General features: G+C 52.7%; 12 protein-coding genes across 12 annotated transcripts; 5 read left to right on the top strand and 7 right to left on the bottom strand.

Annotated features, from left to right (window-relative positions):
- Position 1: 1 nt before the first annotated feature.
- Positions 2-3,460, bottom strand: M409DRAFT_50395 (uncharacterized protein; the record flags this gene model as incomplete). The annotated part of the gene is made up of 1 exon (XM_033811522.1): positions 2-3,460. One exon carries the CDS (start codon positions 3,458-3,460, stop codon positions 2-4), a length of 3,459 nt encoding a protein of 1,152 aa, XP_033672630.1.
- A 578-nt stretch (positions 3,461-4,038) lies between these two features.
- On the bottom strand, positions 4,039-5,949 carry M409DRAFT_17975 (uncharacterized protein; the record flags this gene model as incomplete). Its single annotated transcript, XM_033804298.1, has 1 exon — positions 4,039-5,949. One exon carries the CDS (start codon positions 5,947-5,949, stop codon positions 4,039-4,041), a length of 1,911 nt encoding a protein of 636 aa, XP_033672629.1.
- Positions 5,950-6,969: 1,020 nt separating this feature from the next.
- On the top strand, positions 6,970-8,015 carry M409DRAFT_63342 (uncharacterized protein; the record flags this gene model as incomplete). Its single annotated transcript, XM_033815552.1, has 2 exons — positions 6,970-7,308; positions 7,359-8,015. The coding sequence occupies 2 exons, from the start codon at positions 6,970-6,972 to the stop codon at positions 8,013-8,015; spliced, it is 996 nt and encodes a 331-aa protein (XP_033672628.1).
- Positions 8,016-8,399: 384 nt separating this feature from the next.
- M409DRAFT_63341 (uncharacterized protein) lies at positions 8,400-8,985 on the bottom strand (the record flags this gene model as incomplete). Its single annotated transcript, XM_033815551.1, has 2 exons — positions 8,400-8,648; positions 8,710-8,985. The coding sequence occupies 2 exons, from the start codon at positions 8,983-8,985 to the stop codon at positions 8,400-8,402; spliced, it is 525 nt and encodes a 174-aa protein (XP_033672627.1).
- Positions 8,986-9,217: 232 nt separating this feature from the next.
- On the top strand, positions 9,218-11,071 carry M409DRAFT_50392 (uncharacterized protein; the record flags this gene model as incomplete). Its single annotated transcript, XM_033811521.1, has 1 exon — positions 9,218-11,071. One exon carries the CDS (start codon positions 9,218-9,220, stop codon positions 11,069-11,071), a length of 1,854 nt encoding a protein of 617 aa, XP_033672626.1.
- A 572-nt stretch (positions 11,072-11,643) lies between these two features.
- Positions 11,644-12,570, top strand: M409DRAFT_17971 (uncharacterized protein; the record flags this gene model as incomplete). The annotated part of the gene is made up of 1 exon (XM_033804297.1): positions 11,644-12,570. The coding sequence occupies one exon, from the start codon at positions 11,644-11,646 to the stop codon at positions 12,568-12,570; it is 927 nt and encodes a 308-aa protein (XP_033672625.1).
- Positions 12,571-12,848: 278 nt separating this feature from the next.
- M409DRAFT_17970 (uncharacterized protein) lies at positions 12,849-13,274 on the top strand (the record flags this gene model as incomplete). The annotated part of the gene is made up of 1 exon (XM_033804296.1): positions 12,849-13,274. The coding sequence occupies one exon, from the start codon at positions 12,849-12,851 to the stop codon at positions 13,272-13,274; it is 426 nt and encodes a 141-aa protein (XP_033672624.1).
- Positions 13,275-13,412: 138 nt separating this feature from the next.
- Positions 13,413-14,945, bottom strand: M409DRAFT_50390 (uncharacterized protein; the record flags this gene model as incomplete). Its single annotated transcript, XM_033811520.1, has 1 exon — positions 13,413-14,945. The coding sequence occupies one exon, from the start codon at positions 14,943-14,945 to the stop codon at positions 13,413-13,415; it is 1,533 nt and encodes a 510-aa protein (XP_033672623.1).
- Positions 14,946-16,023: 1,078 nt separating this feature from the next.
- Positions 16,024-18,407, bottom strand: M409DRAFT_50389 (uncharacterized protein; the record flags this gene model as incomplete). Its single annotated transcript, XM_033811519.1, has 2 exons — positions 16,024-16,316; positions 16,370-18,407. The coding sequence occupies 2 exons, from the start codon at positions 18,405-18,407 to the stop codon at positions 16,024-16,026; spliced, it is 2,331 nt and encodes a 776-aa protein (XP_033672622.1).
- An 878-nt stretch (positions 18,408-19,285) lies between these two features.
- On the bottom strand, positions 19,286-20,162 carry M409DRAFT_50388 (uncharacterized protein; the record flags this gene model as incomplete). The annotated part of the gene is made up of 2 exons (XM_033811518.1): positions 19,286-19,996; positions 20,070-20,162. The coding sequence occupies 2 exons, from the start codon at positions 20,160-20,162 to the stop codon at positions 19,286-19,288; spliced, it is 804 nt and encodes a 267-aa protein (XP_033672621.1).
- A 1,248-nt stretch (positions 20,163-21,410) lies between these two features.
- M409DRAFT_63337 (uncharacterized protein) lies at positions 21,411-22,426 on the top strand (the record flags this gene model as incomplete). Its single annotated transcript, XM_033815550.1, has 4 exons — positions 21,411-21,600; positions 21,652-21,876; positions 21,931-22,139; positions 22,190-22,426. 4 exons carry the CDS (start codon positions 21,411-21,413, stop codon positions 22,424-22,426), a joined length of 861 nt encoding a protein of 286 aa, XP_033672620.1.
- A 341-nt stretch (positions 22,427-22,767) lies between these two features.
- Positions 22,768-24,331, bottom strand: M409DRAFT_17966 (uncharacterized protein; the record flags this gene model as incomplete). The annotated part of the gene is made up of 5 exons (XM_033804295.1): positions 22,768-23,463; positions 23,513-23,625; positions 23,691-23,955; positions 24,009-24,081; positions 24,138-24,331. 5 exons carry the CDS (start codon positions 24,329-24,331, stop codon positions 22,768-22,770), a joined length of 1,341 nt encoding a protein of 446 aa, XP_033672619.1.
- Positions 24,332-26,090: the final 1,759 nt, after the last annotated feature.

The raw sequence follows: 26,090 nt of genomic DNA, 5'->3' as shown, positions 1-26,090 counted from the left end.
TCTACAAGAAGTAGAGAGTGTCCTTGACATCGTCATGGATAGGGTCCAAGGCGCAAGGTGCAGCGTCATCCGCATCGTCGTCGAAGTTGTCGTAGCGCATGTGAAGTTGAGCACGCTTTGCCGCAAGGTAAGCCAGATGCGTCGGAATGGGCAATTTGGTGTTGTACAGCTCCAGTCGGTCGTCGTACCATAACTTCGCAAGGCGAGTGAGCTCGGCGTTCTTGATGTTGGAGGGCAGCGCGTTCTTCTGTATCGTGATTGTGTCGTTCTGCTTTGGCGACGGGGTTGCGAGGAAAGGCTTTGGCGATGGAGACTTCTGTCCGTCATTGTACCCATCAAAGCTGAAATTCTCCTGGTTCGTCGACGATTTGAGGTTTTCTGCCTCTCGGAAAGAACGCGATGGAGGACCCAGTGGGCTTAGTAGAGACTGGCTTGAAGCTCTCAAGCTACCGCTGAACGACGAATTGCCAAAAGGCGATTGACTGACCGGAGCACGCTGAGGTGTCCCCTTTCTGTTTTCAGGGTTGCTGCCTGTGCTCTGTCTGGTGGCTTTCTTTGGAACGTTTGCCGCTTTCTCAGTCCGCGGGGTCTTCGCAGAAGCCTCCGGGAAGTCGAACTTCTGAATGTCTTGCTTCCCAGAAACAGGATCGGACTCGTCATCGGCCAGGGGTTCGCCAAGCAACGTAAGCGTGACCACAGAAGCGTTGTTCTTAACATGAACGCTTCGGTGAGTGCCGATGCTGTTCCGGCTTGGATTCACCCGCGTGTCGGTGATGAAGAAAGATTCTTTGAGCGCCTTTGTGCCCTCAGCTTCAGCCATCTGCGCCACTGCGTGTTCGATGGTTTTCTTGGTGGATTCGGTGAATTCAAAGCTCTTATCCTGGGAGACGAGCACGTAGGAGACCAAGGTGTGAGATCCCACGACAGCTGTGATAATATCCCTGAACGTCGAGACTTCGCTGTTGATCGCTTGGTTCATGTTGAACACCTTCACAAGGGTACGGTTGGCTTCAGTGTCGTCATCATCAACCGTGTAGATGTCCTTGTTGTTCACATCAGTCGTCGAAGGGAAAGTGTAGATCTGTTGAACGGGAAGGCGCCTGCCTGCTGGAACGTCTCGGGCTTCAGATCGAGGCATATATCCAGACCGTAAGATCACGACGCGGTGTTGCAAAGCTGGGTTGAGCTTCGACTTCGTCACAATCTCCTGCACGAAGTCCTTGACACGGTCTTCCAGCGGAAAGTCTTGAATATTCTCAGGCCCAACCAGCTCAGTCTTGGTGCAATATCTGTCCGACTTCTCAGTGTCCCTGGACGAGAGGACCACGACGTAGACGGTCTTGGCGGCTTGCGAGCCTCTGGCAAGAGTGCCATCTGGCTTTGGCTTTGGCGCATTGACGGTCACTCGCTCGATGTGAATTGCGACTGACAAGTTGAGAGCCTCGTCTCCTTCCAGCGCCTTCGGCTCTTTCGGATTGCGGACAGCAACTTTCTTTGCTATCACCTTCGCAGTCATTTCTGCAGCTCTGTTGTCGTCGTTGACCTTGACTTTCTTCTGCTCCAGCGTGCTCACCTTTATGAAGAAGCACTGAAGGCCCACATCAGTGTCGCACAGAGTCTTGATGACTTTGTACAGATAGGCGTGGTACATGTCGTCTCTCAAGATCACAACAGCGATCGGATGTTTTCCGCCCTGAGACTTTGCATTGTTCTTTGCGTTCGTGAGCTGTCTCTTCCAAAAGCTGACCACATCTTGTCCTGGCTTGTGTTGTAGGAAGACGGTTCGGGCGGATTTGGCCTCATCCTTGTCGTCTGGATTCAAAGCCTTGCGAAGATAACTTTGGAACTTTGTCCACAGTGGCATTTCAACGCTCTCAATTCCAGCCGTGATGTACATGAGCTGAGTTTGGTTGCCAACGCTTTCTTGAATGAGCTCAGCGAGCTGCACGTTGCGCTTCTTGGGCGTAGGCTGTTCCATTCTCGAGACCATTCCGACTTCACTGAGGCGCATCTCCCCTACCTTGTTGTCCGCATTCCGTTGGCGCAAGTCGACGATTTCTCGGCGCAGACTTGGAGTAATTGGTCGCTTGAATGACTGACCTGGGACAAGCATGACCATCTCAGGCGGCAGAAGAGCAGGCCGGTACTTCGTGCCAACATTGATGCATGGGAGGTTGCGGTGCTGTAGCGTAAGGCCGATCTTGCCACGCCAGCTGGGATGCATCTCATGGTTTTCGACATTTGCACCAGTGCTTGAGGAGACGGACTCGATGGCCTTGGTGATCTTGCTGCCATCCGCCTTGAAGCGTACCAGTTTGCCGCGAAGTGCTTCCTGCAGCAATGCAAGTTGACGTGCTATTTGTTTGTCGCTGCCGGTACCAAAGTGCTCTACCATGAAGTCGGCCACAGAGCCTGGCATGAAAAAGAGTTTCGGACACACCCCTTCTTCCAGCATGGGCTCATGTGCAGCATTCAGGAACACGTTCCGGTGCTTGCCAACACAGTGCAGTAGGCCTTGCAACCTCTTGTTAGTGTTCTTGTTCTTGCCAAGATCATAGAATTTCTCGCCGTGGATTGCCGAGTTCTCCTGGTCGCCAAACTCAGCCTTCAAAAGGGCGTGCACAATGTCGTACCAGTAGCCTTGATCGACAAGATTGGCGCCGGGCGCCCATTGCATCTGCAGTAGAGCATCTCTCATGCTGAGTTCTTGTTTGTAGACTTTGCACGGAACATGGTGCAGTGTAAATTCCGAAGTGTTGGTCTTCTCACGCAGTACGTTCCACAGGTTTTGCAATACTTGCGGTGCATCCAGATCGTCGTTGCGCTTGAAGAGCACCACTTTCGTCCAGTGAAAACGCAGCTGCGTTGTACTGTCTCTGCCATGATTCCAGACACGCTCAAATAAGTGATCCTGAAGTGGCTTCGAAAGCTTGATCGATTCGGATTTCGCAGCGGCAGTGAAATGACCGAGCTGTTCCGGAGGACTTCCTCGGCCGTTCCAGGTGATGACAATGGCACTGAACTTGATATCTGACTTTGGGACTTCATTTTGATCTTGACCAACGTTGGCAGGGTCGATGAGTCTCTTGCCTGGAGCGTTGTCTGTGGTATTGCGGAGTGGATAGGACTGGTCAGACTGATGTGGTGTTTGCGTTGTCGTAGAATGAGGTCGAACCAGGAACCTGGCGTTGTTGACGGGTATGATTTGCTGGCCATACTTGTCGGCAGCTTGCTTGACGAGGATACGCTCAATGAGTTTGCGCTCGGCCTTGTAGAGCCTAGCATCATCCTTCAACTTCTCTGTATTCTCGCCAGCGATCTTGATGCGACGAGTCTGGTCATCGCTGGCAACGCAATAGATGTGCTTTTCGTCGACTTTGATGCGAAGTGGCTTGAAATTCTGGATTCCAGCTTCAATGTCGATGTCCGCGTACTTGAAGTTTCCGGTGTTTGAAGACATTGCAGTGATTCTGACTCTTTCTGTAGGTTCTTGAAAAGGTAGTTCTTGTCTTTGGAAAATGAGAAAACGGGGGAATAGCTTTGGCAACTCTGGTTGTGAACTGCGAAAGCTTGATGAGAAGAAAGGTCCTGAGCAGCAGGTACTGCGTCTGAATATATCCTCCTGGGCTCAAAGACCACAAGTTTGCCGAGCAAGAAGATGCCAGACCATACTTGCTTTGAGAACCTAGGCAGCTTTAGGCAGTTCGAGATTGTGCCTTGTTGTGAGTTTGTGGCATGGAAGGAAGAGGATCGATGGAAAAGGTTGGTCCTTGTTCAGATGACAACTGTGAAAGGGCACACCAGGCTACAGAATCAGCAAGCAGCTCGTTACAATTAGAGTGAAAGGAGGAGCACTTCCCTTTCTTGACACCAGTGAATGCGTGCCGGAATCGTCCTGGGGAACGCAGAGATCAATGAGTGGGAAAAAGCGAGGGAAAGATTGTGATTTCGGCGATACAGCAGCGTCGATTTCGAGGTCGCAGATGCTGGACGTGTCGATTCCATTCGACTACGAGGCATCGGCGCGAATCTCGTTCTCTATTTCTTGGCCCTCCCCTTCGCATTCAGGCTCTTTAGCGGGTCCAATCCTCGGCCCTTCGACAGTCTTCCTTTGCCTCTACTCTTGTTGAATGCCCTCGCCTTGCGGATGCGATTCTCTCTATCACGCTTTAGCCCCACAAACCCAACGTCTTTGCTCACGGCGGCCTTGCCACCAGTTGGCAGCAGGTAGTCTGGCACGTGTCGCAAATGTGCCTGCTGTCGGACAGCGTGCGATTCGTTATCGTGGCGTAAGTGTCGCAGGTCTTCGGGATTCTCCTCGAAATGTCGCTTGAGCTTTTCTGACTTGATCAACTCGTTGCGCAACTCTTTGGTCCGAGCCTCTCGCACCGCAATGCGGGTCACAGCTCGCAAAGCGTCGGCAAGACGATACCTGAAGCCTTCTAGCTTGCTCCAGTCTAGAGCCCATTCCTTGATCTCGGTGCCTTTCTCAGTTTGTTTCTTCGTGATCTTGCTGAGTACTATCTCGTCATCCTCGCACTGCGGTATGCTGGTTGGCTTGTGCTTTCGATAGAGCTCCTTCGGTACGTAGAACGAGAGTGCCATGCCTGATTGCCCTGCGCGGGCAGTTCGTCCGATTCGATGTGTGTATGACTTCGACGTCGTCGGTAGGTCGAAGTTTAGAACACAGGTGACATGACGGAAGTCGATTCCTCGAGAGACACCATATTCCTTGTCCGAGCGTGATCTGCGCTGCCTCTTGGCAGCTCGTGGTGCCGCGGGCTTCTCGTCTCCTTCTTCATTCTCATCGCGTGCTTCTGCCAGGACAGTATCACCTGTCTGTTCCTCATCCTCACCCTCCTCTTCTACGTTGTCCTCTTGCTCCGCCCTTCTCTTCTTCCTCTTTCCACCTTCATTGCCGATCACCTCCCCTTCGTCGGCCGCAATGATAATGTCGTACACCCCACGATTAAACTCTTCCACCACGTGTAGCCTGCTGTTTACTGGCAGCTCAGAGTTTAGCACGCAGCTTCGGATGCCAAATTGCTCGAGGAAGAGTTTGACTCGATAGCATCTATCGATGTCCGCCACGAAGACGATGACCTTGCCTTTGATGAGCTGGAGCTTGAAAATAGCGTATATCAGCAGAAACTTCTCATCCTCAGCTGTGCGCACGGTGTACTGGGCCAGGGTAGACTTTTCTGCAGCTTCCTCTGCAGACAGATCCAGTATCGTAGGTGCAACTGCTGCTGTGGATGAGAAGAACAGAGCAGATAGAGTGTCCAACTCCGTTCTCAAGGTAGCAGACATCATCAGCTTCTGCACGCCAGTTGGGAGCGAATTGGCAATGCTCTGCAGATCCTCCTCATATCCGTAGCTCAGCACCAGGTCTGCCTCGTCAATAACCAGATGCTTGAGCTCGTCGATCTTGAGAGCCTCACTGTTGCCCCACTGTACAGCCCGCCCAGGTGTAGCGATCACAATGTCAGGGCTATCAGTCAAGCGGGCCTTTGTGACAGCAGCGTCTTCCTTGCGAGTGATGTTCTCGCATCGCACTTCCTGTGCACAAAATGATGTAAAGCTCTTGACCGCTGCCGTCACCTGAGTCGCAAGCTCTTTCGTCGGGACCAAAATGAGCGTACTCGTCGTCTTGACTCGTTTATTGGAGGATTTGCGCTGGAGGATGGAATGTATCGTTGGTAGGAGGTACGCCAACGTCTTCCCGGATCCAGTCTTTGCTCTTGCAAGAACATCCTTCCCCTCGAGCGCAAGTGGGATTGCTTTGGCCTGAACAGGCGTCGGTGCGGGAAACTTTTCGCGGTTCACGGCCTGCAGTAATCGAGAGTCGAGTCCGAGGCTGGCAAATGTCGATTTCGCTTGGGCCGCTTTGCTCGAATCACCTTCGTTTGTCGGCTCCGGAACGTCGTGTTCGTTCAATTTTCGCTTCATTTTGGCGAGTGTTGGTTGCTTCGGGCGATGGTGTGGACTGGAAGTTTTCAACTCAAGAAATCTGAGAAAGTCTGGAAAGAGCAGCGGTCGGCGGAGGCGGGAGCGGCCCGAACTTCTAGCGTCGGCCGTGCTAAACTCTCCAATCCGACCTCACGTCTTCGCGACATGGTAAATCTTCCACACCTGCAGTGTTGCTCAGCTGTCAAGCTGGAATGACACTTGCAACTGACTGCTGACAATGTGGAAATGATGAAGATGTCATCATGTCCCGATCAGTGAGTGGAAGAAGCTCGAAGCGTGGAGCACCAAGATGATTCTGTCGCCGGATCCTGCGGCAAGCGTGAGGACAGAACTCACGAGCACAACACGCCATAGCGGATGATTGTAGCTGCTCCACAATCCAGCGGGCTCACGTAGGGCACAAACTCCTTTACAGGGTCAAATGCAGTTTATGTCAGCTTTGAACAGCACATAGCGTTTCAAAGAAGCATCCCTCTTAGACAAAGGTGTAAAACGCGAGGCTGCGAGCTGACCCGGGCCAAGACACAGACAAGCGCCGCGCAGCAGATGGTGTCCTTGTGCGGCTGAAACCCCGTTGCTGTAAGCAAGTGGTTGGTAAACTGAACGGACTAGCGTTCCTGCTGCGACTTTCGCATACCAGGCACCACCAGTCTAAGTACCGGCTCCTGATCCGCTGCGTTCCTCGTACTCGGGAGAGCTCTTTATGCGAGACTTGGCTTTGAGGATTCGAGCATAGAAGCTGTTCACGACCAATCATGCTAAGCTGAAGTTGTAGGAGTCCTGCTCGAGCCTTCCTTCCGCCGCGTTTGGCCTGAACAGGTAAATGTTGGCTTCTCCTCAGCTGCGAGCCTTGCCTGAACTTACTTATCGATACATCCTTCTCACTGCTCTCTATTTAACACCATGCGATTCCCCACACATGTTCCAACACCATTACCTTGAAACACCGGCAATATGGCGAAAGATTCACCAGAAGAAATGATCCGAGAGCTCATCGCAATGGGCATAGACCCACTGCAGAGACGCAACACAATTGGAGCCGACATAGTGCCGACTGATCGCCACGATACGTACGACTTCATCAAGCCTACCCAGTTCGATTTGAACGGTCGCACGATAGTAGTCACTGGAGCATCAAAGGGCTGTGGCAGAGCCTTTGCTCTTGCATATTCCAGAGCTGGAGCATCAAACATTTGCATCACTGGACGAGCTTCCCTTGATGGCGTCGAAAAAGAGATCCAAGAAGCGGCAAAAGCTGCTGGACGTTCTACTCCCAAAGTGCTGAAACTGAAAGTCGAGGTGACCAGTCAACAGGACGTCGAAAAGGCGGCTGAAGAGGTACATTCTCCCATGCCTGTGCTGATTCGATGAACTAAAGTTTGTTCTAGGTAAGATCCGCCTTCGGTGGCATCGACATCCTCGTCAACAACGCCGGCTACATGGAGTCCGAAGCATCGCTGCTCGAAATCGACCCCAAAGACTTTTGGCAAACATGGCACGTCAACATCTTCGGCACCTTTCTCGTCACTCGAGCTTTCGTCCCACTTCTCCTCAACCACAACCACCCATCGCCCCTCAAAACCTGCGTGACCATCTCCTCAGCCTGGGCCCACACCAAATACGCCGGAAACTTCGGATACCAAACGACAAAGTTCGCCCAATTACGCTTCACGGAGTTTTTGAGCGTGCAGTTTCCACCACCGACTCCCTCCAAGACCCCTGGTGGGAGCGATGATGGCTTGCTGTGCTACTCACTACATCCTGGCGGTGTCTCGACGGAGCTCTCTATGAAGCTTTCGCCTAGGATGCACTGGTTTCTAAACGATACTCCAGAGCTGAGTGGTGATACCATCGTTTGGCTGACATCGCAGAGGAGAGAGTGGCTCCGCGATCGATACATTAGCTCGCAGTGGGATATGGAAGAGTTCAGCAACATGAAGGATGAGATTGTTCGGAATGATCTACTGAAGGTGAGGATGAGTGTTGGGGGCTTGGAAGGGGAGAGTCAAAATAATTCATACAGGGGTATCGGCATAGGGCTGTGAGACCTCTCATTCAAGTTGTACGCACATTGCCCAGGGACTCATGATGTCGATCTTGTAATCTCGGCCAATGAAAGGGACACCTTATTGTACACGCAGAAGCGGCATACACTTCTGGTCTCTGGCGGGATGATACTTCGCCTTCTGCGCTCTCTGAATGTTGTCTTCGATGAAAACAGCAACCGTCTCTTATCGTACAAATGTGCACGTCCTCGGTAGGCATTAGGACTTCGTCGAGCTTCAATGCCGCGTACCCTCGCCAGCTCCCAGACCAGAGACGTCGGCTTGCCTCCAGCCTGCATCGGCAGGCGATGATTGCGGGAGTGCTCGATCCGTGCCTTGACTTCCAGCGATGTTTTCTTCTCGTCTCGCCAAGACATCCCTCGTTCATGAAGCATTCGGATCTTGTGGACTCGTCGTACCTGCATTCGCGCCGTCTCGTAACCTCCCTGCCGCGATCTCACTTTGGATCTTCTGCATCACTGGCCCTGAACCTCCTTCTTCGCTCCTTTGCCGTTGACTCCTCTGCGCCTTTGTCGAGTTGTCGCCCTCGTTCTTCGGTACATGGGTAGGAAATCGCACTTGCTTCAGCGTCTGCGGTCCCGAAGGTAGGTATTTTGGTTCCAACAATCCGATCTACGGCCCCAAACGATCAGCCCCCATGCCACTTCTGCTCAAGTTCGTTTTCTCTACTCACCATAGCCAACAGCCTCCACACAGTATCACTCGGTTGTGCGCCCACTCCTAGCCAATACTTCGCTCTGCTCACGTCCACCTTGATATCCTTGATCTTCCTTGCCCCCGGCTCGGCACCCACTGGAAGTTTCGGGATCGGATCATATGTCCCCAGGACTTCCATTGGCTTTGAATCTCGAGCCGATCGTGCTTGGGCGAGGACGATGTTGTAGAAGGGCTTGTGTCGTTTTGCGCCGCCCGGCGTGGAGACGCGCGCGAGGCGGAGTTTGAGGACCATGATCCAGTACACTACCTAGATATGTTCGAAAGTCCTTAGATGCGGTCGAGCAAAAACAGGAGTGTCGTTTGATGTCAATGGCTACGGGTTGTGGGAACGAAGTCGTTGGCCTTCACTCACTCACCTCCGGCTTGGCGCTCCGCAGTTTTGTGTCAAACTGAAGCTTAGGCCACCGTAATCCCTGTCCAACAGGACATCAACCTGGACCTGATCCTCTCAACATCCTTCAGACATGGCCACAACGACAATGTCCCGTCAGACCGTTGACCGCCCTGTCAAGCGCAAAAAGGAACAACGTACTGATATCTGGTCTGGCCTTCTTCGACAAACACGGGAAGCCCAAGCTCGAAGCAGAACGCAGGCTATTCAACACCGAGAGCTCGTAGTCTGCGGCGGCTCACCTGACGATCAACGAGCCTTTGTGCAATCACTTACCCGACCGCCGCCCGCTCAGCCACCAGCACGAAATCAGGAGCGCAAGCAGCAGAGACCGAAAGGAGAGTTACGATTGAGCAATCGATATGCATACGGATATGGCCACGTGAAGCTGTTCTCCCCGCCGCCGCAGGGCGGCGCTGGTGTACAGGTCCTGGGAGCAGAGGCGGAGGAAGTCGCGCAGGTGGAGGTGCACACTCTACCCGAGCCGACTGAGGAGTATGTTGGAACGTTGCGGAGATTGCTGGCGCAAAAAGAGACGGGAGACCATAACAATGCGGATGGAGAGATGCTAGAAGAGGCAGATGGTGAGGCAAGACGACCCGGGGTGTGTGTGCTGTTGAGCTGGAAAGAGCCGTGGAAGTTTTTGGACCAGCTGCGAAGATGGTTACAGGTGCTTGCGAAAGCCTTGTTACAACCCGATGTCCCTGCGACCGATCCCATGGATGTCATCAAAGATGCGCAACTTCAAATAACGGTTGTGGTACAGCATACCGAATCGCAGGAGGATCTTTTCAAGGAAGGCTATAAAGAGGATGACTTCGACTACATTTCGCAATGCTTGCGCACGGCGATACTTCCACTGCATCCCTTGAGCTCTTTAGTGTATACCAGCTCAAGTACGCCTCCTCAACAGCCTGGTAGTGCCTTGTCTGAAGGGCAGAAAGTCGTCTACAGCTCGCTCGGTCTTGACCTGGCAGGACTTAGTCCGAAGGCTGCGCGTTCAGGAGACAGCTCGAAGAAGGAGGATCTGGGACCGAAGCATGAATTCATGGATCGCATGGCAATAGTCATTCCTGCTGGCTGGGACAGCGTGGCCTTCATACGAACTCTGAGTGAGACCTTTGCTCCAGAGGATTTGCTAGGGGCATGGCTGGCAGACTTACAGCCTCCACCTGAACCTCAAAAGCTCGAACCTACATCTGAAGAGCCCAAGCCAGAGCAGGCGAATGGGGGGGCGGAGGTGTACGAGAGTTCCCCAGTCGATGACGATTTGCCAGACGAGCCACTTTCACCATCGAAACTTGCCCCATCAGCAGTGCGAACCTACGAAACGCGTGTGGAAGATCCCCAAGCTCACAAAGCTACGAAGCCACCTCAGGTCGAGGTCACCACCAAGCCAGATCAGAAGTTCCTCGGAGAGATGCGTGAACATCTCCAGCAACTCGAAGCCCAGGATCGGGAACGGGAGGCCAGCGGTCGGTCGACAGGCGTGTCTACTACAAGCGTCTCATCCACTGGCCGCTCAGTCGGTATGCCGACAGGCGAGACCACTGGCGCATTGAATGAGTTGGGCGATGTGTCTTTCAACGTCGGAGGCGTCAGCTACGACACAGTAAGTGCCGAAGCAGCCATTGAGCGACTAAAGCGACCTCCCACCACGCAGTCCCTTAAATCTCCTCTGTCGCCAACTGGAGCGAGAGCCTCCACGCCCAAGCCACCTCGTAGTAATAGGGACTACAACGAAGATCGCTGGCCTTCTGCGGATCGTGGGACGCCGAAAGAGCCATCCAGTACCAGCACCAAAGCGTCGTCATCGGAGAGTAAGGAGTTGCCGATCGACAAGCTGGAGGAGTACTTCCAGAGTCTGATGAGGAAAGGCGGTGGAGCGAGTCGAGACGCGACGCCAACGAAGGGAACTCAAGGGTAGAGTAATGAATCAACGTTTTCTCGAATGGAGCCAATTCTGATACATTTCAGAAATAATAAGGTAGACCTCTCCGACCGGATTTGATCCGTAAGTCGTGGAGGGCCAGGGCGGGTAAGTAGCGATAGCCAGTCTGGATCGGGCCATGGTAAGAAAGACCTCAACTTGATCGAGTGCCCGTAGAGGTGCAAGTCTTCTGTTTACCAGCCTCACGGTACGATTGACACATCTAGGTTGAAACGATGCAGGACAGCGTTGCTAGTGAACGAGAAGGAAGATAGGATGGCTCTCGGAGAGAAATACACACTTACTACTGCAGCCGCATCAGCGTTCAGTCACGCTGCCAGAGTAAACGAAAATAGGATAGCATTTCACTTGCATTCTTGCTCGTACATAGTAATGGCTGCTGATGAATTGGGATGCATGAAATGGTGATGATCGGTGAATGCTGTCAACTGGCAAGCTGGAGTGAGGTTGAACAACCTGGGTGAGCTCGGCAAAAGTTGCCTCACTCCAACGTCACATGAACAGTTCAAGCGCTGCCAAAAAACATCCTCTGCAACGACCCCATCAAAATGGCGTCCAATACGCTTGCCCACCGAATCCTCACCCTCCCGACCCAATTGCGTTGTCTTGCCCTCGAGAGATGCCTCGCTACGCCGACTCTACGAGTACATCCCACACAGCGAACGTACGCGACGTACAACGCGAACATCAACACCACCTCCTCCACCCAAAGCTCCGTCAACCATGAAGAAGTCTCCCATTTCAACGCCCTTGCCTCATCCTGGTGGGATCCCCACGGCTCAAGTCGCCTCCTCCATCTCATGAACCCTCTACGACACGATTTCATCCGCAAATGCGCGAACAGCCACGGAGGTTTCCAGCAAGAGAAGCTCAAGTTCTTGGACATTGGCTGCGGAGGAGGCATATTCGCAGAGTCTGCTGCCAGACTACCCAATGCGGCTTCTGTCACTGCTATTGATCCCACGCCAGAGGTCATTGCGGTTGCGAAGAAACACCAGCGAACCGATCCGCTTTTGCTCGAGCCGAATCGCCTCACGTATTTGAATATCCCGATCGAGCAGCTTCCTCTGCCTGCTTCGCCGGAGCACAGATTCGATATCATTTCCATCTTCGAGGTCATCGAGCATATCCAGAGTCCATCTGCCTTCCTCGAAAGCATACTGCCTCATCTCAAGCCTGGAGGATGGCTTGTGGGATCCACCATTGCGAGGACGGGTGTATCGTGGTTTACGACAAAGTTCATGGCGGAAGAGGTGTTGAAGATGGTGCCCAGGGGGACGCATGAGTGGAATCAGTACATCCAACCGCAAGAGTTGCGCGAGTGGGCGAGGAGAAGACAGGATTTGGACGTGACGGTTGGCGGGAATGGATGGCAGATGATGGGTGTAGTCTATGTACCTGGCTTGGGATGGGGGGAGGTTGCTGGGAGCGAAGACTGGGGTAACTACTTCTTCGGCATGAGGAAGCTTGAGTGAATGAGTGAATGGTCGTTCCTTCCATGTGGGCTAAGCGAGCGGCATGTGAAGCGCTAAGCTTCCGTAGAAAGGTCGCGCTGAGAGAAGACTTCACCTCTCCTCACTATAACCCCTACAGATCATCTCTGAGAATCCTAAGCTCTTTTCCCCCCGAAAGAAGCAAGTTTGAGTGCATCAGCTCCAGACATACCGTGACTGCTTCGACCGGCAGCGCGCCACATCATCCGCAACGACTCGAGGGCACCTCGCACCGCTCTTCACCCCATCAAACTCCAGAAATGGCCACCAACACCAAACGCACAGCGCGCGCCTTTGCGAGCTCCTACCTCCGACCAGCCTCAACCCGCACCTTCCTCAACATCCACACCCAGCAGCAACAACGCCCCTCATCCGCCGCAACCATCGCCCTCAAAGCCAGCACCAAGTACCCAGCCCACAAACTCCTCAAGAAACCACGCACATCCGTCGGCACCTTTCTCACCGGACAAGAAACCGCCCAAGTCTCCCGCATCCTTCACGCCATCGACCAGCGCAAGCAGCTCAGGGCACTGCGGCGTGAGAGGGTTTGGACGGGGGCCAAGTACGTCTGGAAGTTCGTCGAGGCGACGTACCTCAGCTTCACGCTGTTTGTGATGTACATGGCGACGTTGGACTATGTGACTGGTGGGGAGGTGTCGAAGGGTGGTGGGGATGAGGGGAAGTGACTGCACCGGGGTCTGAGACCTGGATCGTAAGGAGGTTGTGATGGATCTTGAGGAGGACGAGGCAAGGTGCAGGCGCGTAAGCGCCAAAAGTGGAGGTATCCATTGCAGCGAGTACAGGCTTGTTTCTTCTCATCCTGATCAAACAAACTGCCTCTTCAAGTATTTCCTGAACCCTTTGTTGTTCAGAGCCCATCCTCCTATACGCTCTCCATCAGCAGTCGTGATAGGAGACAACTCAAACATCTCCCATCTGGCATCACTTCCACCGCCGACCACATAGACAATCGCTCCATCCCCATCCTTCACCTCCCTCTCGAACGTGATGATTCCCTTCGACGGTCTCCCAGCAGGGTCATTCGGCAGCGGTAGGACAAGATTCTTGATTCGCTTCTTCGTGCCGTTCGGTGCTGTCGTCCAACTATACGGAGGCCCACTCTGCCAATGTTGGGTATCTTCTCCCGTGTAGAAAGGCGCTGATGCGATGCTTCGGATGTCTTTGAAGACTTTGGGGGCGAAGGGGCTGGCTTTTAGTGTAGCCATGGCTGAGACGGCGGCATCTCTCGCTGGGGGTGATGCGGAGACAGGTGGTGGTCGCAGTCCGTAGTACTCTTGCACGCTGCCTTGATAACCCGTCCCTGCACCGCCACCAACCGCGCTCGAAGGTGCTGGCGATGAGCGACCGGCTGACATGCCAGACGATGAGTCTTTGTAGTAGTCTGGACCAGACAGCCTGTGCTCGGCGTAGGATCGAGATTTACGATGCTGTCTCTCCTTCGCCATCGACGCCACTTCAGCAGCATCTGGTGGTCGCAGATCGAAAATGTGAAGAGTGCCCTTGTCGCTTGTGGAGGCTAGCCATCTGTTGCCGGGGCTGAACGCCATGCTATGCACGATTGCTTGATCTACGCCACGTCGGAAGTTAGCGAGCTGATCCAGAGTCGTGGTGTTGTACACGTGATTGAGTGTTCCCTGTTCGCTGGCGGTGGCGAGAAGAGATCCATCATCGGACAAGGCAAGGCATCGAAGTGGGTGGCTGTGGGCTTTGACCACTCTTTTGCTGCTCGAAGCACCTGTTTTGAGCGATATTAGTTGGATCTGGCCTAATGTCTTGGCAGGTAGAACAAGCAAGTCGTTAGACAGGCATGCAAGGGCGTAGGTGTTGGCGGTGGTTTGATAGATCGAATGGACCAGATTCGGGGCTCGAACAGGCTGGTCCTCGGCTGGCGTTCGCTCTTCTTCGCCTGCGTCTTCTGCTGGCGGCGTCGGCAGCCTTGGAAGGTGGATTCGCTGATACTGAAACAGCACCGTGCGCTCCTCCAAAACAACGGCCATCCACTTCGAAGTCAACCTGATGCCAAGAACAGGCTCATGAAAATCGAATCTGCTCAACTCTCGATCCAACAAAGCATCCCAGAAAACCACCACATTCGGTCCACCGCTTCGGTTCTTGTGGTTGTAAACGTAGGCACAGTAGCGATCGTCAAGCACCTCTGCAATGGAGATGCCCAGTTCGTAGGGTGTAGTCGGTTCGTGGGTTGCAAGACAGTTGTCTGTTCGGAAGATGCGAATACCATCGCTGAGTCCGGTGATGAAGCGCTTGCCGGAGGTGGAATACGATATGGACAAGACGTTGGTTGTCGCCGCGGGTTGTATTGGCTTGCGTGTATTCATGGTCGCGTTGAAGTCGGACTTCCAGAGTCCGGAAAATGTTAAATGCCCAGGCTAGCCTGCTGGCAAATAGGGTGTAGGTGCGATGCGATCTGATGCTTGCTTTGTCCTCCTCGTAGTCGCTTAGCTTATCATCGAGGTGTCGTGGGAGCAATCATGGTGACCTGGCTGCCAAGAGCAGTAGCCTTGAGATGTGTGGTGCCGGCGGATGGTCTTTCGTGAAGCATGTAGCTGCAGTCAGGTGAAATGACATCCAGCCACCCTTTTGGTCATAGGTGTGTCGATGAAGATTGGATTAGCATGTGACAAAGTCACTCGCCATCGCAAGACATGTGGTCGTCAGGCGCACAGAGCCCTTCCCCACGAAGAGCGGCCCGTCTTCGGCAGCAACCGAAAGCAAATCCAGGGTCCAGATCGCGCTCCCATTTTCACCACTTCAGCTGAAAAACAACAACCCTCGCACCGTCGTGATAGAGGCGCACAACGCGTCTCCATTCTATGGCGCAAGGCCGTCGGGCGACGGTTCTGATCCGGCAACGCCTCCTCGCTCGGTGGAAGCCGAACAGCTCCATCTGGCCTTCTGTGGCTGCCGCCATGCCCGAACTTGTGTTCTTGCACCCCACGTGGCACAACGAGCGATACCGTGCCGCTGGGATACAGTAACAGCTGTGTGCCACACAAGATCTTGTCTGACGATGATGGCGCGGAATAAGGTGTTGTTCTAGAATTGAGAAGGTTTGTTAATGTCGACACGTGGAGTTGTTGCACGAGAAGATGCTTTGATGGTCTGAGGAATAGGCGAAGAGAACGAATGGAAGGTCTTGTATGGCGATAGGATATCAAGGAAATTCGTTGATGGAAGTAAAAGCTATGAGCCCGACATCAAGCCAAGCCTTGGGTCAGGTATTCTGGCCCTCCAAAGATGAAAGAAGTCGATAATGACACAATGTTCATGTCCTCCGAATGTATTCGTCGTGACCTCTGTCGTCAACGACGCTACCCAACGCCTCGCTGAACGCTGCAACCCAATACATAGGAAAGATGGTCATCCAAGAGTACAGTCAACCACATTCGACAACATTTACTTCTTCTCCTTCTCCTTCTTGTCTTTCTTGCCAAAGCCAACACTGAACCTCTTCTTCTTCTCCGGTTGCTTCTCCTCCTCCTTGTGAGCTTCCTCGGCTTTCTCCGCAGCCTTCTCGGGCTTAGGGGCGTTGGGGTCGACAGTGACCTTGCCACCGTGCGTGAAGTAAGTACGGGGCTTGTTGCTGTTGCCAGCGGCAGAGTGCATAGAGTTTGCACGAGAGTGAGCAATGGGTGGGCGGCCACCTTCCATTTGGTCAAAGCCAGCGTCGCTTCGGAGAGGGCTAGACTCTGTATGGATGTTAGCAACAGTACATGATTCGAAGGCGAGAAGAGGTACATACCATGACTGCTCAATGGACTTTGGGCTGGTCGGTGTTGGGGGAACCTGGGTGCTGAGAGTCCACCATGCATAGAGCCATATCCAGCGAACTGTGTAGTAGCACGACGGGGACCCATCCTTCCTCCTGGGTAGACTTGGCTTGACATCATCGGAGCATACATCTGGCTGTAAGGATGGCCACCAGCAAGCGCAGGCCGGTTGGCTGGGTGGACTTGCGTGGGCGGCGAACGAGATCTCATGCGGGCATCTTCCTGAGGCTTGTCATCGGCCGGAAGCTCACCCTTGAAGGCGTAAAGGCCAGGGCTGTCAGGAACGGCATCTTCTTCGGGGACATTGTTCTCAGGCACCGAGGTCATGGTTGGTCGAGCATAAGGCTTCGACAGCTCAGCCAGGCTTCTCTCACTGGCAGTGCGAGGTGCAGAACGTTTTGGTTGTTCAGCGAAGTCCCGTGAGACAGACTCAGAACCGGCCTCCTCTGGCATCACCTCAGGCCGGGCCTGCGTGCTCTTGCGTTGTGATTGCCGGGGGACAGCAGACTCGCTTTGGGTGTGGTATACGAGTTGTGGGCGTCCATTCTGGGCACGAGCTTGGCCAGCGTGGTGAGATGTATTTGGACGGGAGGCGACGACAGGAGAGATGTCGGCACCCGCAGGGATGGTCCTGACAGTGCCAACCACACGGCCGTACTCATCAAGAACCTCTCCGTTTCCATTGGCCTTCTGTCGAACACAGTCCAAGAGCTCACCGTCGATGAGTTGTCCAATTGGGTCTCCCTCCTCGTCCAAGATCAATCCCTTCTTGTTGACCTTAAGTCCTTCCAAGATGGTAAGGGGAGGCAGCGTCATACGTCGGGTGCTAGGGGCGGATGACATCCTTTGCAGGTTCGGTCGATCGTTAGAGACGGAGGCACGAGAGGTTCCAGCAATGGTCTGAGTCGATGGTCTTGGTTCGGTTTGGTCCGCTTGCTGCTTCACCTCGGCAGGGCTTGCAGTGACCTCTGTGCTTTCATCTACAGCCTTGACAGGCGATGGCTCATTCTGCTCAGACTCGGCGTCGGACTCGACTGGTGAGCCTCTGGCAGAGTCGACTGGAGACTCGGTGGGTTCTTCAGGCTTGACGGTGACAGGCTTGCTTTCGGATACAGGAGCTTGTTCAACGACTGGAGACGAAGTATTACGATGTTGCTCCAGCTGGTCCAGCTCGGGCATTGGTTCTGGGTCGTCTTCGAACCTTGTCCTTTTGCTGACTGAAGTGGTCGACTTGGTAGACCGAGAGTCGGCATCGAGATCCAGAGGCGAGACGTTGCCAGAGTTCTTGGGCGCACTTTCTTTCGCAGCGACCACCGCATCGGCAACCCCAAGTTGATCTGTGTCGATAGACATGTTGGCGAAGTCTTCGCTGAACCTAGGCTCTGGTAGAAGCAAGCCCTTGTTGTCACGGCTCATGTACTGTCTTTCGAGGTCCTGGAGATTCTGCAGACTGGGGTCTCGGGACGGCAGACCAGATGGTGGACCAGCAGACTCATAGCCAGAGTCTGAGTAGTAAGGAGTTCCGTAGCCGTGTTCTTTGCCCTTGCCGCGGCTTTCGTAAGATCGTCCTCTGTGCATAGACTGAGCGAAGTAGTCGCCCGATTGTCGTGACATCCTCATGTGGCCAGGCGTCATTGGATGTCCAGCCATCTGAGGCGAGTCGAATTCGCCATAGTACATATCATCCTGGTAGCGTGGCTGAGACCCATATGGGGTCATTGGAGAAGGCGTTCCGTGAGCCAGTTCGTGGGCAATCGATTGCTGGAACGAGGCGTTGCCCAAGGTGCTATCGTACATGGAGTTGGCTGCTCGTCTCCGACTGGCAATGGCGATGTGGTTTCGATCCTGCTTGTCCTCCAGTCTGCTGCCTTGACCCACAGAGTCTGAAGCTGCGTGTGTTGGTACATGCTTGTAAGTAGGCTTGGGGGGAGCTTCTTCGGCAGGCTTCTCGCTGTCCTTCTTCTCTGCCTCCTTGGCTGCCTTGCCCTTGCGTTTGAAGATGGCGACCATTGTGAAGCAGCTTCAAGCTTCTGTTCTAGAAGCAATCGCTGATGGGGTATCTCTAAACGGTGAAGTTGAACAACATGAAGACAATGGTACGGAAAGATGTGGTGGATAGAAATGCTGGGGAGTGTGAGACCACAGGAAAAGTTTCTGGGAGAGAGGATAGGGTACTTGTGTCTCGAGGGAGCTCCCAGCATCCACGCGACAAACATGCACCTGAAATCCTCCGAACGGTCTCGGTAGCTCGTCCGGGCAGCCTGCCAGCGACGGTCAAGACTCGATCGCTTGCATATGAGAGCGTGGCATAAAGTCCAAAGGCTAATAGCTCATGGCGGCTAGGAGTCTCGCGGCCGCGCGAGATATGGCGAGTCACACACGAGGCCGGAAGCATATCGGTCATGGGTGACTGCAGGAGGCGCAACTCAAAATAGTGAGCATCTCGTCTCAAGAAGCGGTCTATAGTCCGGGTTCTTGTTAATCGTTCCGTTGCTCTCGACTCTCAATCTTCAGCGGACCAGGCACGTCTTTCCAGCCCGTAGGCTCGACTCGGAGAGCGGCCTGTACATGCCAGTGTAAGGAGACGACTACGCCGGACTCTGCACTGCTGCACAGCATTCGCCGGCGTGTGTTGACCGGTGCATCCAGCAGAAAGCAGGCGTCGTTGCGAGCTTGCCACGCACGAAGTCAAAACGGTCGTCAAGAGCGGCGGTACGCCTGTAACGCCTCCGGCGCGCCGTCGCGCCACAGAACCGTTTAGGAAACCAGGGGTGCCGGATTGGGCCAAGCACTGACGGATAGAGTTGTTGCTGGAGTCTGATCGGGTCTGGAACCGAGCTCACCTTGAAGCTTTCTTCCTGCGCCTTCGACGCACGTGTTTCACCTGCTCATGCGCCATCACCGACGATTTGACAGGAAAGCAAATCTCGCCCTGGTGATCCATCTGTGCTGATCTCCTGCATGACGACAGATTTGTGTACATGTTTCCCGTAAGCCTCTGACCTGCCAGGCAATAGAGCTGATGCGACTATTACTGTGACATCAATTGATCTTCCCTTTTCGGAGCGTGAGACGACTTCCGTAGCACATTCGCCAGGCGGGCGAGCTACCGAATTCCATGATGGCGCTAGAAAGGTCGATGCACCGCAAGCCCATAATCCTGCGCCGCCGCCAATTGGCACAAGCCGCGGAGCCGCAAAGGGCTTTGGCGCCTTCGTGTGGCTTTCTTCTTGGAAGCCTACAGGAAAACCTGCTGTCTCGACGAGGGCAGCTCGAAGGGCCCCGGCCTCAACATCAAACTCAGTGAGCCACCGCGGCTGGGCTTCCTGAGACGCAGAGTCGCGGAGGTGCAGCTGCATCCCTCTCTCACGAGTCGAAGGCGAGTTCCTTTCCCTCGTCCGAAACGGTCGATACCTCGAGACACGGTATGCCCGATGCAGCGCTTCAGCAATCCTGCAACATTTTGACCTGCCGTTCCTGGTAACTTGTCGCATCCAGCTGTCGACTTTCTCATCGCTTGTGCCGGACTCTGCCCTTTGTCCAGCCAAGTGTAAACTCTTGACGAGACCACTTTGCTGGATCTTGCCGATCTCCACGTGCTGAAGCGATCAGCCGTCGTGCCGTTGCATGATGTGCTATGCTGCGAGAAGTATTGATTTTCACACGCTGTACAAGTGATTGGTCTTGTCTCAGACGTTCACACGTGCTCTTGCATGCTTGCGTGTTCCATTCGACTGGAACCACCCGGACGGTAGCTGTAGCCATTTGGAACCTCTGCAAGACTGCGTAGGTGTATAAACTCTCGTTCAGTTAATCTGCGCGTGCCTCAGGAGATGACACTTGATCGGGGCACAATCGCAGGAAGCTGATTCCAAGCCCCCAGCGGCCTTGCTGTAGGAAGATGACGAGACGTGGGACGAGCAAAGTTGAGTGTTGTCCCCTCGCAGTCTCGGTGGTGGCTCAGTGCACATGACTCCATACCGTATGCACTTCGAAGTCCATAGATCTACTCAGTATCGTGTCAGCTTGGAGACCGTGCCAATATTTTCAAAAGCCGGCATTGTCCTGTTGAAACTCGCTTATCTTCCAAGGCACCATTACCAAGGTCAGCCGCATCAGACCCCATAAACCACGAGCCAGGATTAGTATAGAGTGGTTGACAGCTGCCGACCCACTGTTTCCGTCGATAGCGTCAAGCTATCCAGCTGTCCAGCTTCCCAACCATTCTTTAAAGTGTAGGGCAACGAAACGACGGAGAAGAGCTCCTTCGTATTCCCATCACAAGCGATGAGCAAGCGAGATACCAAGCATTCGAAGGAGTATCAGGCTGCATCGGAAGGATCGTTGGTGTATCTTTCCCAATGACCTGTCAATGTCCAGACTGGCGCCATGTGCTCGACCAAGAAGCCATGCATCGGAGAATTATTCGAATTGGCGTTCGTATTCGAAACAAGCGGATGGCGGTCGCCGTAAACGTCTGCGTATAGTCCTCCCTGGTATTCAGATAAGAAGGGCCGGGTCCTGCCACTGCTGCGGCGTTGATGCACGCTGGTGGATGCCAGTCGCCTATCAATGGGGCTCGCAGCTCGTTGAATGGTGAGTTGTCGGCGGCTTGATGTTCGTCCGTCTCGACAAAGTCGTGATGGTTCTGCTCGCTTTGGACATGGTCGTCTCAAATGTCGAGACCTGGCATCGGCCCGTCTCATGCTCGTGGTGCCGAGACGAAGTGTCAAGAGACTCGGTACTTGCTTACTTTTCCGTTGCAATTCCGCACCTCTCTCGGAAATCCACTGATGAACTTCGATCTTCCCTGGCCGACGTGCAATTCTGCCAATAGCAGCGTCTCGAGGAGCTTGCTCGGCCTAAAGCTCGCCATGAAGCACGTTATGTCGATGCGGGGCAGCGAGGTCGGTGGCCTTGCCACAAGAGTTGTGAGCAAGAATGTCATCCTCTTTGGCGGCTTTCTGAGTAGTCAATTGCCTTCGAAATAGCATCTCTCGGGCAACCAGCAAAATGGCACCAAGCGCGACAACACTCGTGTCCGAATCAAAGGACAACGCCAGCGTAGGAGCACTAGGCAAGACCAACAAGTCTGGCAAACCTTTGAAGATTCGCTCGTACCCGAAGTTCGAGTCTCTGGAAGAAGAGAGGCTGTATAGAAAACAACATCTGGCCGCTGCGTATCGTGTATTCGCCGAGAGAGGTTGGTAGTGGAGTGAAGGTGTCATGTCCAGCAATGCTGACGCCGTTTCAGGCTTTGACGAAGGCGTAGCTGGTCATATTTCTGTCCGGGACCCAATCTTGACTGACCACTTCTGGCTGAATCCTCTGTCGAAGCACTTCTCTCAGATTTGCGTGTCGGATCTGATTCTCGTCAATGAAGATGGTGATATTGTGATTGGGGAGGAACCGATCAATGCGGCCGCCTTCGCAATCCACTCTGAAATCCACAAAGCTAGGCCGGATGTCGATGCAGCGTGTATGTCGAGATTCTCACGATGCTGAGGCGATGTATTTGACTCACGGTTCTCAGGCCACGCACACAGCGTCTATGGAAAGGCCTTCAGCGTCTTCGGCAGAGAGCTCGACATGATCACGCAGGATAGCTTGCGGTTCTACAAGAACCATGCTGTTTATCCCCAATTCGGAGGCGTTGTCCTGGACCGCGAGGAGGGCAAGCGCATCGCAGAACACCTCGGAGAGGGGAAGGCCATCATCTTGCAGAATCATGGACTACTCACCGTAAGCATTTCCCCCAAACGGTCAGAGGCCCAGGCTGATGATGATTGCAGGTCGGTAAAACGATTGATGCGGCTGCCTTCTGGTTCTTGTCACTGGATAAGACGTGCCATGCCCAGCTGTTGGTAGATGCGGCTGCCCAAGGTAGTGGCCACAAGAAGACGTTCATTCCGGAAGAGGAAGCGACGTACAGCTATTCGCAAGTTGGAACTCCAGAGAAGGGGTGGCTCGCTTTCCAGCCTTACTATGACGATATTCTGGCCAAGACGAACGGTCATTTCTTGAAGTAGATCAATAGTATCAGAAAGAGGATGATGCCGCTTCGTAGTTGAGTCTGCGCAGAGAACGGCTTCCTGCGAGCATCGTGACTGTGACCCTGTTCAGTACATGTTGGACTTTGCTTTCGTCTCTCTGGATCTTGTTGTATCACAAGGGTGCTGCAATGCGATGGATGTGGCGAGGAAGAAAGTCGAACATCGGACAAGAAGTAAAGACAAGACAACGCGTCTGCCGCGTACCAAAAGTCGTGGGAATGCATCACGTGTCGTCGTCAATTCATCAAACTATTCTGCGGTCTGCCTTGTCCAACTCTAAGGTCTACAGCCTCTGTAAAGCCCGAGCGTTCTTAGAATCAAGAGCTGGAAGAGCTCAGAGTCGACGCCCTCTGCGTACATCCGAACTGCTTGTTCCCCTGGTCGAAGATCGCATAGACCGACCGCAAGAAAACATCACCAAAGATGTCAAAGTCTTGATCGCCGCGAGACTGGATGCCACCATAATATGTGCCATCGCCTAGGTCCTGGAATGGAAGCTCCTCCGGGTTCACGGTGAAGAGGTTGTCGCCAACGGCGAATTGGATCTTGGGGAGGGAGGAGAGGTCGGTGCTGGTTGGGAACACCCAAGCTTGCTGCTGTGTGTTCTGCTTCGCGCCGGGGATGGCACCGTACACCGCCTCACACAAGTCATCGCCAACGAGGGCAAGCGTCGTACCAGTGTCAGCGATGGCGGTGTTGCCGCTACGAGTCACGGTCTTCTCGCCGACTTTCGCAGAAGTAGAGTCGAACATCCAGAAGCCTTGCGAGCTATCAACCGGAGTGTACGTTGGTGTCTGGCCATTGGTAGCCTGCTGGTCGATGTAGCCAAAGGTGTAGAAGCTCTCAGCATCACCACTGCTGCTGGTAGTGCCGGAGCCGGACGAGCTGCTGCTTGGAGGGGTGCTGCCCAGGTACGCAGTGAAAAGCTCTGTGTTTTGCTGAATGTCCTGTTGCGCAATCATGTTCTCCACAAGCGTATTGACTGGGGTGGGCTGGACGGTGTTGATGCTGCCCTGATGAGCATTAGCAGAGTACACACGCACCAAACTTCGGTACACCTACGAATGCAAGACCAAGCAGTCCATCGCCGGGTCCTTGTTCGAATTGAGCGCTCAAAGTCTTTGCCAACTCGATGGCTTGATTCTCAACGACTAATCCGCCAGCGTTGACATTGTCTGTTGTCATGGTCAGTATTGGCTGTGAGTGCGATCAACGTTCGCCGGATAGAGATTGAGTATACCTGTCCCAACATCACCCGATGCCGTGGACCCATCACCGTACTGAATCTGCCACGTAGAGCCCGACGACTTTTTGAACGTAGAACTCTTAGATGAGTCGAAAATAGTGTGCTGGCTCCCGTATTGACTTCTCGTAGATGATGGGAGCTCTGTTGACCAAACCCAGAGGTCTGCAGAGCCAGTATCGAAATCGAGGGCAAGGTTCTGGGCTGGGGTGCCGATGCCAACAGTGGCAAGATACTCAGCATTACTTTCGACGTCTTGAGCCTTTTCGCGGTCATTAGCAGGGACTTTGTCAAGACATGAGGATTTCTACGCACAGGAACATTTCCAGTCTGGCCAGAGCTGTCTTTCTTCGCAAGGACATGTCCTTTGATATGAGCTCTGCCTCCACTATCGAACAGCCATGTCAGCTGGAGTGGAGTACGTTCGAAGGTGTGAGTACTAACATCTTCTTTCCGAACTTCTTGAAGATAGCCTGCTGACCTTGCTGCTCGATCTGGTTGACCATGCAGTAAGGACCATCGACTGTTGGGCCGATGTTCCATTTCTGAAGAGCGTGAACGTAAGACTTCAGACCGTTCCTAGAGTAGTGAGGATTGAGCTTGAGTGCTCCGCGCACAAGGCTGACGTTGCTCGTCATGTTGTTGTCTGTAGTGGTCGACAATTGATAGAATTCGAAGGACGACCAAAATTCAGGGGCAAGGAAACAAAGTGAGAAGAATGTGGCTAGGCAGACGAACACTGATATACTTGCCTTGTAGAGATATATGAGCGTACGTCATCATGCTCTGAGGCATGAGATCGCACGTCACAAGCTCATCTATTCAAGTCCAATAGCCTGTTCCTGAACACGCCTTGTCAGGCGATTCGAAACCTAGATTCGCCAACGATAGGCGCCGGTACCTGCAGTCACAGGCACAATGTGGACCGCTCGGAGGTCACACCAGTGCATGTCCTTATCGAGTGGTAGATAGACACTTGCATCATACCACCTTGTTCTGCGCAAGACGCTGCCACACTGCCACGCTCTTGTCCACGCGTTCATTATAGATGATCATGCTCGAAGGGGAAAGGCTGGATGTCGCTGTCACGTCTACAGGCTCTGGCAAGAATGATATGAACCCCTGCTAGTTTCTCAGCCTTTATCTAGCTATATATGGAAGAATAAGTGGGTCACCACTTTGTATGGCCTCCTTTAGTATCGATTACTGCCTAACATCTTTCCCTAATACTCTAGTAGATTCTTAATATATTAGATATCGATAGCCTTATCTATTTAGTCTATATAGCCTAAATAACCTCTACCCTTATTATAGGGAAATAAAGCCTAACCCTATACTTTAAAAGACTCTAAAGATTCTTAATTAGATTAAGATCTAGTAAGTTTACTAGCTATATAAGGAGCTGTATATAACAGTCCTTAAATAAAGCTAATATAGCCTTAGCCTTATAAATAGATACGTTATCTTATATTACTAAAGACTACTATTAGAAGATATCCTTTTATTACTACTTTTAGTAAGTAGCCTATATTAATAGAACGATCTTCTAACGGTAGATATCCCTATTAATTAATCTAGTATCGAATATAGTATATTCTTTCGGTCTATCTACTAATATATAGCCCTAAATTATATAGGCTAAGTACTTATGGAAGTGTAGTATAATATAGTCTATATAATAGGCTTTATTAACCGTTCTTATTATATAGACCTATCCGAAGTAGCTATAGCGAATTAAGGCTTTATTAGTCTATAAAACCCTTAACTACTACCTATCTATCTAGTCGACGTACTCTTTTACCTATTATAGCCATACTACCTTATATTTGTCCGTAAGCTATAGCTTCTTCCTTACTATATATTATTAATAGCCTTCTTTTATAAGTACTACTCGAATCGTCCGTAAGTTATAAAAAAGGTCCTTAAAGCGCGTAATTTAATTTAGTCTAAGTCGCCTATAATAGGTATTAGTAGTTAGTCTGTTTACAAGACGACGTCGTTTACGGGTTATAATTATAGGAGGGCGTCCTCGTTAGGGTAGTATACGTAGTTCGCGTTCTAGGCGTATAATAACCTAAGATATAGCATGTTTTAAAGTATCTAGTTTCTTAGCAATCCGCTAAAGTAGCTAGTATACGTGCTTATAAAGGGCCTATATCTAGCCCTTCTTAAAGGCTGAGAATATCCTCTTTAGTATTGCTGTATCGAAGAATGTAGGAATCAAGACGCGTACAGCGTGTTTTGAAGCAGGCCCACAATAACAACTATATATAGTTAGCAGAAGGAATGCCACTAGCAGGGGTTCATATCATTCTTGCCAGAGCCTGTATGTCCGAGGCAGATGCAGAAGGGTTTCGTCGTGGATCATGCGGCAGTTGGGATTGGTGCTGATCCGGC

Source organism: Zasmidium cellare, assembly GCF_010093935.1.
Source record: "Zasmidium cellare ATCC 36951 unplaced genomic scaffold M409scaffold_4, whole genome shotgun sequence".
Taxonomy (NCBI): Eukaryota; Fungi; Ascomycota; class Dothideomycetes; order Mycosphaerellales; family Mycosphaerellaceae; genus Zasmidium; species Zasmidium cellare.
The sequence above is the reverse complement of the archived record's forward strand: the minus strand, read 5'-3'. Positions and strand labels throughout refer to the sequence as shown.